Source organism: Macrosteles quadrilineatus, unplaced genomic scaffold (assembly GCF_028750875.1).
Source record: "Macrosteles quadrilineatus isolate MER2022 unplaced genomic scaffold, UCM_ALF_1.0 Scaffold_7__1_contigs__length_78375512, whole genome shotgun sequence".
NCBI lineage: Eukaryota > Metazoa > Arthropoda > Insecta > Hemiptera > Cicadellidae > Macrosteles > Macrosteles quadrilineatus.
Genome location: NW_026542600.1, coordinates 29,723,164 through 29,734,344, shown reverse-complemented (window position 1 = coordinate 29,734,344; position 11,181 = coordinate 29,723,164). Strand labels below are relative to the sequence as shown.

General features: G+C 33.7%; 1 protein-coding gene across 1 annotated transcript in view; it reads right to left on the bottom strand.

Annotated features, from left to right (window-relative positions):
• Positions 1-336: 336 nt before the first annotated feature.
• LOC128998370 (prestin-like) overlaps positions 337-11,181 on the bottom strand; it is a 30,325-nt gene continuing 19,480 nt past the window's right edge. The window contains exons 9-12 of the mRNA XM_054424479.1: positions 7,807-8,079; positions 7,332-7,517; positions 6,223-6,349; positions 337-2,240 (exon numbers count right to left, since the gene is read on the bottom strand). Coding sequence (XP_054280454.1) covers positions 2,107-2,240; positions 6,223-6,349; positions 7,332-7,517; positions 7,807-8,079 — 720 coding nt within the window. The 3' untranslated portion in view covers positions 337-2,106. The remainder of the gene's footprint in view (positions 2,241-6,222; positions 6,350-7,331; positions 7,518-7,806; positions 8,080-11,181) is intronic.

Below are 11,181 nucleotides of genomic sequence, written 5' to 3'. Positions count from 1 at the left end.
GAGCCTCCTCCAGGGTGAGCTGATGTCAATTACACCAACTTTTTGACCAAGCCAATCCAAACTGGCCAAGTTGAAGTTTTTGTAAAATATACCATCTTTTATATAACATCAATTTATCATAATATCGAAAACTAAGAGAGAAAATATGATTTGGACAATATTATGATTTAGCTCATTCAACTATGTTCTAGGTAAATAAAAAACATTTCTGTAGCTGGTCCATATGGATGGATTTCTGCTTCAGTATTCAGAACTCAATGCTATTACTTCAGTAGGCTACAGTTAAAGAGCTAAGATAGAGCAGGGTTGGATGTAGATAATGGGATTAAATAAAAGTATTTAAAAGCTATTTTAATATTTACATTATAAAATATGTTTACTTTAAAAACAGACAAAACATATTTTTAATTAATATTACAACATGACCGAGTACCATAGTAATATTTTTCATTGTTCTATAGTAGTAAGAGATGTAATTTAGTTGATTTTGATCATATAAACTTTTACTTACTATAATAATTTTCAGTTTTTACATCTATACAAAGTAGGTAACTGTTCTGATAAAAAAATTGCTTATAAATCAAAAGTGTTCATAATGTTCAAAGTAGATACAAAGATATACAGTTTTTCTTATAAGCTACTAACAGAACAGTTAGACTTAGGCATAGTCATGATGACTTGAATAGTTGAAATAATTATTAATTAGTTGACTAGGAGTTACACAATGATGAGGTAGAGGTAGAAGAAGAAGTAGAACCGTCTTTATCACATAGTAGAGTCAAGTATTACCAACACCTTGCCTTGGAACTAATTACATTGATCCTTATTAAATATTATTTGTATTTGTAATTTGTTATCTGATAATACTAATATCATCCCATAAAACAGGGTACACAATATTATTTTGGACAAATATTACCGGCCTTCTCGCTATGCAAGTTCCCCATAATACACAATGTTTGTTTTACATAAATATAAAAGGAAACTCTATCTCTTCTTCTACCGTACCCTCTGCCTGTACTGATTACTATGAAAGTCCTAAAGACTTAAATTTATTTCAACAAAAGTATTGTATATTACGTACATTTAGAAACATTTTATGATAGGCTATATGACATATGGCTAATGGTAGAGTACGTTTAGCAATTATTTCATTCAGGTTTACTTTAAACAAACCACTCCTACTGAGTAGTAAAAACTAACACTGACAATGTACATTCAACTGTTTATGGACAAGTGAGGTTGGAGACAAAATAGTAAAATGTATATGTGTATAAATTGTCACACTATATTAAATGTGTGAAAAATATGTTTGAAATAAAATGACAACCTCTTTATGTTTATCATCATTTTAATATTTTACTAAAACCTTTACTATCTTTTGACAGGTATCCTTTCTCAAATAAATGGTGTATACACAGAATAGGTATTTTTGCAGTAACATAGGCCGGTTACACTCATATGCATCTCGCACGGTGCGACTAGCATTTTTCTTGCTACTAGCATGCAGCTTGAAGACCAAGCTGTGTTAATCAATTGGAGCCTGCACACACATATGTGACTCGCACGGTGCTACCAGCATCGTGCAGCAAGCGTGCAGCGTTCATCTTCGGTTGGAGCATGTGCAGAACACATTTCAAGTCACATGGCTATTGCAAAACTCATATGTATTCATTCACATACAACATACTGCGAACTGTGAGAGTCGCTCCTAACACACACAGAATTACGCTATCTACTATTTTTTTGTCACAGTGGTCTCTAAGGTCACGTATTTTATAAATGTGTCTTGATTCATGGGGTACAACTTCTGGAACTTCTCTGGATCATCATGTATTGGCTACTTTCAACATTTTGCAGCCAATAAGGGGGTACTCAATATTTTATTTACCTTACAGCATTTCATCAACCGATGACAACGTTGACATTTTCCAATGAACTTAGCGCCAAAAAGCCTCACCTCTCTCATCTTGCTACTAGCAGGTGCCACGACCATGCAGCGTGCATGCATCTCCCACAATGCTACTGGCATCAAAAATGCTAGTCTTTCGCACTGTGCAAGATGCATACCTATGTGTTTAACCCGCCTTAGTTTGACTAATTTTCCTACAGTCTTATGCTATGAATCACTTTGGGTAGCTTAGCCTGAGCATAAATTACTGCATCGTGAATCGTAGGGAAGCACAAAATATTGGGTGCTTCGAAAATATTGCATCTCTGTAGAACTTCATACACTGGTCCTAGAAAAAATTTCACATAAGTAAAACACATAAATAAGTAATAATCCTACAAACATTAAAATAGAAAATGACAATATTGTATTAAAAAACAAATCATAAAAATTACAATACATAATTATTTTCAATTTTTACTTAATCTGCTTAGAACTTCAGTCAGTTATAAATGTGTGTGTTATTATTTTGTTTTATAGTTTACCCCTATGGTTGCAACTCTTATTCCCTTATTTTTATAGTATTTATATAGTATTGATAAAGCGCTGATGACTTATACCATATTTAAATCCTATACAGGGTGATTGGTACTCAGTGTGACAAATTTTTTTTGTGTAAGTACAAAGTAAATGCAGTGTGATGATGCATATAAAAAGTTCAAAGTCTAAAAAATAGTTTCCCAAAGAATTGTTTTATGTTTTTCAAAAATAACTATGTTTTTAAACTTAATACAGCTATTTCTCAATTACCTGTAAATAGATTTCAGTAGATTATGTCATTTCCGCGTTCTACATTACATTTTGAATAAGAATAATATAAAATGACGGGGGATCAGTTGTAAAAACTCCATAGTAAATAGATTCAAAGATAAAAATTAAGATGTTTGATAAAAATTAAAAAAAAAAAACATTAGTCTAGTGCATTTGTTCACACCCTGTATACAAGAAAGTGTCGGAATATGTTAAAAACTGCACCATTTTATAAGCTTTCCAACCATATGCTACACCATTGAGCTTTATGTCTGCTTGTGTACGCTTTAGTGGTTTGAAGGCTACAAAACATGGTTTCTTTAACATTAAAAACATAGAAAGTTGCCATGTATTAAGCAAAAGTGGTATTTTTGTTTCAGCTTGAACAGTCAAAACAGTAAAAAAGTTCTCTGTTATCTGGTATTCAAACCACTAAAATAAACAAAAGAAAATCTAAATCTCAATAGTGTAGCATATGGTTCGAAAGCTTATAAAATGACGCAGTTTTTAACATATTCGAACACTTTCTTGTATACAGGGTGTGAACAAATGCAATAGACCAATGTTTTTTTTTAATTTTTATCAAACATCTTAATTTTTATCTTTGAATCTATTTACAATGGAGTTTTTACAACTGATCCACAGTTATATTCTATTATTCTCATTCAAAATTTAATGTAGAACACAAAAATGACATTATCTACTCAAATCCATTTACAGGTAAATGAGAAATGGCTGTATTGAGTTTAAAAACATAGTTATTTTTTAAAAACATAGAATAATTCTTTGGGAAGCTAATTTTTAGACTCGGAACTTTTTATATGCATCATCACACTGCATTTACTTTGTACTTGCACCAAAAAACTTTTGTCACACTGAGTACCATATTTATATTTTTATTATTGGTGTAAGTCATGTGGAAAATGTCACATGTTAGAAAAATGCACTTAAAGATTATTTTATCATTTTCCCTTTAAAGAAATTTTAAGTTTAAAACTGGTTTACAGTAGAAATGCAAATATTTTCCATAAAAATAAAAACCGACAATTAGTAAAAACTTTAGAAGTTGAGTGCTTTCAATCAACTTCCTGAATATAGGCTATCATATAAAAACATTATGATGAAATTATTTTTTTTTATATTGACGTTTCAAACTCATGGCCCCCACAAGGGTGGGGCTGGTGCAACTCTGGTCACAGGGCCCGGGCCCTAAGGGGGCCCGGGCCTACCCATTTTTTTTTATTTTTTTTCTTTTTTTCCCCATTGAAGATCACTTTACAGCAGATCATAAATTGAAGATAAAAAATAATATATATATTTTACAAAAAACAAAGTTAAATAATTGAAAATGTATTCATTCTAGATTCTAAGGTAGTTTATATTTAAATACTATAGGTGCGTAGGTGCGTATGTACTATACAACAGCAGAACAGCCAGCTCGGGCCCCAGTGGCCGGCTCCACAAACTCCATCTACCCCTTCCTCCCGCCAGGCGCCTAGCCACTCCTACCTCATTCCCTCCATAATAAACAAAGTTTGGTTTTATAATTGAACTGATAGTTTCAAGAATGAATCCTTACAGTTATAAGTTAAAATAAAATGTGTAAAGCATTGAAAAATTGACATGTACTATGTACCATAGCTAAGGTGACCAGACGTCCCGTTTTAGGGGGACTGGTCCGTCCCGACAAATCCTCTCGGGACGCTTATTTGTCCCGTTTTATCAACATTTGGTCCCGGTTGCACTTTTATGTATGGAATATTTCAATTAATAATTGCAATCTAGGTTATTTGACACAAACTTAAAAATTCTTTACTTTTGGAGTTTAAAAAATATGAAAGATTGTAATAATTTTGACCTAAGTTTTCTTCCCAATTCGCTCGGTATACTGTCTAAAGCATGGATTGGATAGCATCGGCATCGACAGCATCGGTCATTCTCGGCACTACTCGTGCACATTCGTTTTTCTCCGTGACTACTCGCGCAAGTTCGGCAGCTCACAGGCATCCACTCCCAAAAAATGTAGTATTGTTAAAATTCTTGATGAAAATTGTCACTGAATAAAATATGATTTCATTGGTGTAAGTTGTTAAACTCGATTTACGTAAGTTTTTTTCCTACTCCATATTACAAAGTACAATTATAGCAGTTAAGATAGCCAAACCCTTTTACAGGGAAATAAAAAAGACAAAATATTAATAGGCATGGAGCTTTTGTGTATTGATATAATAGTTTTAATTGCTGAATTCCTGTAATTTTAAGTCTTATAAAACTCATTGAAGAACTCTTTTCTTCCTTAAAAAGGCTGCAAAAGTGCCATTTACCACTCACAAATTTAATACCTAGATTGCCTTAAAAACTCACTAAAATACATGACATTTTCACAATTTTCCCCGGACCCCCCCTCTAGGCTGGGGGGTATTCCATACCCCCCCCGACCCCCCGGTTGGTAGGGGGGCCCGAGCCGGATCCTGGTGACAGGGCCCACAATTAAATGTGGGGGCCATGTTCAAACTAGAATTATTTATCATGCATACAATGCATAATTCCCTTCGATCATATGGTAAGTTCAAATGAATTTAAAATAACATTGTATAAAGGGATTTATTTTGTCAAGGTCCTTTTATAAAGGGTTGATTGTAGTTCTTTTTATAATGACTCACAGGAGTTTTCATCCTAGGATTTATGTAGACTAGGCAGACAATAACTACAAAAAAAAATAACTATTCTTAATTTTGGGTAGGAAAGCATTTGAAAAATCCTGCATACATTGACCCTAAGGGTAAAAATATGTATGAAAAAAGGATAAAAGTGATAAAAGAAAGGAGGAATGTGGCCATTGAAGTGCATATTAAGGATTTAATACATAAATTTTTTACAATAAAAATGCTTTACATTTATTTTAGTTTATCAAATTCTGAAAGGAGCACTTTGGAGAACTGCGTCACATAGGGTTGTTGTTATTACATTAACAATTGTAAGTGTATTATTGTGTAAATATAAAAACTACTTTGAAAAAAAGCGTAAGCACAGATAATAATGACTCTGAAACTGTGTTTTTTTTTCATATTAAGTTTAAAAAACACTGATAATCTTTCTCTTTGTATTATAGCGCTTCATAGAGTTGTCCTGAATGAAATAAGAGGTTAGTTTTTTTAACCAAGGGCCGGTTGTGAGTATAGTATCTTAGTTTGTGTGTACGCCACCACGAGGCACCTTGTGCTTACTGACATCATTTGTGAACAGAGTAGTGGCATTTGCAGCTCTAGCTGTAGCTGATGTGTAAGTTTTTCTGTGTGTTTAGAAAACTTTAAAATTATTTAATCTCCCGCCTCATTTATTGATATGCTTTATTGATACTAATGTAACGATAATAATGCAAGCAACAATAACTCTTAGCATATTTTAACTATGCAGTGCCCCCCCCCCCTTCCTGTGAAAACATTCACAACATACACTAAGGTTGTGGCCAGTAACTAGAATATGTAACTGAGAATGAGTTAGTGGATTTGCTTGTTTACCAGAAGCTCCGGCTAGATACAGGTACTGGGAATTCTCAGACAACTCAGAGGCAAGACTCTGCAGCACTCCAGCTCCAGAAGGATCCACGTACTGCATCCCCGTCAGATCCAGGACTAGATATTGTACCTGGCACAACATCATCATCTAGTTACCAAACACCTATTAGACACCGCATCACCTAGGACTAGTCATGAGGTATGGTTGAGGTTGATCTTATGGCAAACATTGAGGCTTGTGTCAAAGCATGCTAATGACTTTTACATGGGATATATATTATATTGCTGTGACTGAATGGTACAGAGCACACCTCAAGCTTTAAGTATCTCAGACTTGAAAAACTTTCTGTTTTAAACCATTAATTCTCTAATTCAGGACTTGTTATGGTATATATGCTACAAAGCCGGGAAGTTGGTGTTTTTGGTACACTCATGCATGATATAGTTCCCGTACTTCAGCTAACTTTACCGGTCCCTTTCTGTAAACAATGTTACATACAAACAATGTAATATTGTTAAAAATTAGTACAGAAGGCAGCTGTGTGTATGAGTGTTTGTGTATTGTGGTGAAAAAAATGTTAAGTTAGCTCTTACTAACACTATCTGATATTACATAAAGACTACCAAAAACCAGAAGGGTAGGTTTTATAGAAAAGGTTCCAAACATCCGTAGTAAATAAAATTGGTTCAACATATAGACGCTATTCAGTAAATCAGTAACTTATCTTAAACTAAAATCCAAATAACTTTGCATGGCAAGAACTGTGACATTTATTTTATTCTTAATGGTAAGTTTGTGTGTGATGTTTATAATCTTTTGTCTATGAAAACCATTTAAGATTCAAATTTCAGAACTTGAATGTTTTCAACTAAAGTACCTATTATTTTTAACCCACAATATCTTTCCTGTACTTTGGAAACAGAACACTAAAATGTCCCAACTATATTTCGTGGATTTTATTCCTGGGTATTTTAAGAGTATGAGAATGGATAGAGTACCATAACCTTTTTCCAAGTTTTCCTAATTTTTCCGCTTATTTGGCTTGGAAGGTAAACCTACAGTACTTTAAAACTCAACTGAAAAATAAATAACATAGAATTTGATATCTTACCTCCTGTTCAATTTCTATTGGTGAAACTTTATTACTCTTGATTTGATTTAATTGTTTCAAGTGCATCTTATCTTTGGTAGGCCATCTATTCATAACTTTTTTTATTTCCTTCCTAAAACACCCCCTATTAGCGAAGTTTAGTCCTCCAGCATAGTGGATTATACAGATACCACTTATATCTTCAACCTGTACACAAAAATATTAGTAAATTAAATAGTCAAAACACTACTGTAATGATCAATAATAATGGTAAATGCTTATAAGAGTACATCAGTAGATGATAAAACAATTTATGGGAGCAAAAAAGAATGTCATAATTGTAAATTCAATTTACAAGAACCGTCTATAAACAGTGAATGGAAAATGGAATAAGACATTTTGAAATAATTTGAGTACAAGATAATAAAATGAACTATATTATCAATTTACAAGGTTACACATTAAGGTTTTAATGTGTTTGGACTCTATAACTTACCTTCCCGTATCTGTCACTCTCCACATAAATATCTGTATTGGGGAGTCGAGAGAGTTTGTATATGTAGGGTCTCAGCCCACGGAAGAGAATGGTAAGGATAGAGATAATAAGACCCACTAGCAGCCCAATGTCTATTTCAATCACGATGACTGCGATGTATGTGCAGATCCAAACTATACCATCCAGCGCCGACATCTGCCATATCTTGACAACATCCTTCACTTGGAGAAGAACTCCCTTCAAGGCCACTATGATCAGACTGGCCAGAATACACTGTAACAGATTGATACAACGTTTTACAACAAATAAAAAATGCAGTAGACTACAGTATTTGTGTTCTTTTATAAGTATTTTCATATTAAGTTCTATGGTTTGAGCTATACATTGTGAGTGATGTGATAAACATGTATTTTGTCAGTGGCGGTTCCAAGGGGGAGGGGCTACAGGGGCTAAACACCCTTACACCCTGTAAAAATTAATTGAAACATTCATTTTGTCCTTAAAATTCACAATATACCAATATACAATATACAATATATAAAAACGTACAGTAATGTATTTTAACAAACTAAATAAGCGATGGCAGGATTAGTATTAAGTTCCACGTAGAAAAACTTTGTGGGGCAATAGCACGACGAAAAAAAAACAATATTACGCTATAAAAAAAAATACGCATCATCCAATTTTTCCAGCAGTCAGCTGTTAAAATGCTAGGCTGGGGCAAAGGCGAGCGAAAAAAGGAGGACGGGGACGGCTGATTTAATGTTTCTAGTTGTAAAATTGTCTGCTAGCTACTGACAGATATCAGTCATCAGCGGCAACGCCAGTAGCCTACTATTTGATTAATACTATGTTTTGGGTTGTCTACTGAGACTAGATAATTGCTGTCGTTGGCTACTTTATATATTTTATGTAATGCCGAAAACTGCGACAGATCCATGCAATGGACAGAAACGCAAGGAGAAAACAACGTGTCTACTTGCTTGCATGATATATAACAGGTGAAAAGGGAGGTTTTTGGATAATTGGACACAGTTCTAGACATTAATAATAGCTTAAGATAGTCGCCAAACGGATTTTATGAGGATATGCCCGTAGCCTACAGTATGTTTTGAGATTCATTAATGTGATTGTCATAGTTTAATTTTAAAAATGTATACTTGCTCATAACAAACAACAGATGAAATGGGAGTTTATAGACAATTGGACACAGTTTTAGGCATTAAAATTGTTTTTGAAAGTCATCAAAAGGCTTTGAAAATACAAAACTTTACTTTTCCAGGGTAGGACTCCTGGTCCCCCCTATTTTATTGGGAAGAGCTCCACACCCCCCAAAAAAAAACCCCAGTAGCCCCCGTTGACAAGGTCCTAGAACTGCCACTGTAGGTACAGTAGGTATAAGTGTTTCTTGTTTCTCAGTAGGTACAACACTGCTTTTCAGAACAACTCTCATCATATAATAAGTAACAATAACTTAACTAACAAACAAATAAACAAACATAGAAACTTATTTTTTCCGTTATTATTTAACCAATTTTGTCAACCTGTTTTAAAACATTTTTTTAATGCATAAGACATATTGTTGTACATTAGGTTAAGTTAGTAATAATCTTGACAATGTCATCTGTTTTTAGCTGTGCTATGGTTCAAATAAAACGTTGATGTGACAATAAAGAACTATTTATTTATTTATTTGTTTGTTAATTATTTAATCATTTATTTATTTAATTAATAAAAACAAGAAAAAATAAATAAAAACTAATCATCATAGTGTACAATTCTTTAAATTTTCCTCTAAAAGATGGTAAGGAATATTTTTTGAGGCCAGGTGGAAGGTCGTTGTACAGCTTTGGGCCAAAGTTTCTACAAACTTTCCTTGTAGGGTTGAGCTATGCTACATGTATTTCAACAGGTTTTATATACATACTCAGATTAGTTTTACTTATAAAAGATTCTGCCATCATGTAAACCGTAAACCGTTCTAGATCACATGGCTCACAGGATGGAAACAGAATCTCAGAGAAGATAACTGACGTTTTTGTGATATAATTTAAGTTTAAAATGAATGAATGAATAAAGTTTATTCCAAAAAACATTGGCTACAACATTGATTATAAACTAAATAAGGAATATTAGACAGAAACTTTTGTCACTAAAAATATATGTAGGCCTACAAGTTTTAAAAAAGCCAAAAAATATAACAATAAAATAAAGGAACTAGCAGACATAGGCAGTGCTACCTGTGCGTCTGCTAAGTTGCTGTCAAATAGAAAAAAGAAAAATAATTGAATTTTGGAATGGCAATAAAAAAAAAACAATAGGTCGTTATTATTATTAGTTAAAAGTGAATGTATTTCCATGAACACAGTGCTGGTAAGATAGTGCCTTATTGATTTTCGTGGTGGCTAGGAGAGATAGAGAGAGAGAGTGTGTGTGTGTGTGTGAGTTTCGTGTGTAATGGTGGTAGTGAAGAGAGTGATGAGTGGATTGTAGGGTAAAGAGTGCAGTGGGGTGGAGAGTGGTAAATTCAACTGCGGACAGTCCTAACAAAGTGCCAAGGTCAGTCAGTGCAAAGGTTGGATCAAGTGCGCCGGTAGTCCGCCGTGATAATAGAATCGGCCTCGTCGATATTTAAACTGAGTAGGAAATCATTGACGCGAAATTTAAATACCTTTAATGATTCACAATCAAAAAAATTTAAATCCCTAAAAATTTTGGGTCGCCGGATCACTGCCCCCCGGAAAACTACCCCCCCCAAGCAGGTTTCTACGTCATATTGACGTCAGAGACCGGGGGGGCAGTTTTCCAGTCACGGACACTCAAATTTAGTTGTCAAACAATTCTAATCTAACCTAACCTAACCAACCAAACTTGCTGTAACATTTCGAAAATCTGTTTTATATTCACCACATGCCTTTTCTATTATCCAACGGAATTACTCGAATTAAAATTACATAGCGTGATTTGTCTAGGGGGGTTAGTATTCCAGTCGCGGACACGGCTTCCATATTGGTTAGTTAGCAGATTTTGTGACGTCACGTTTCACCTGGGGGGGTAGTTTTCCGGGGGATAGTATTCCGCATCCCCAAAATTTTGCATATGTTATGATAGACTAAGTGTGAAACATAGTATGAATTAGTCGTAGAAAAAGTATAACTCACATGAATTGTGGTGATTCCAACTCTAGAAGAATATCTCGTATTATATAAATGTGAAATATTTTGAAAAATGTTATTGTAATTTGTATGGATGTTTATTAATATTGATTTTACATAAACCAAATTTTACTACATTTCACTTGAGTAAATTGATAAGAAGGATAATTTTACTACAATACTAATTAATTACTCAGCCTCAGAAAACGCTCAAATATTT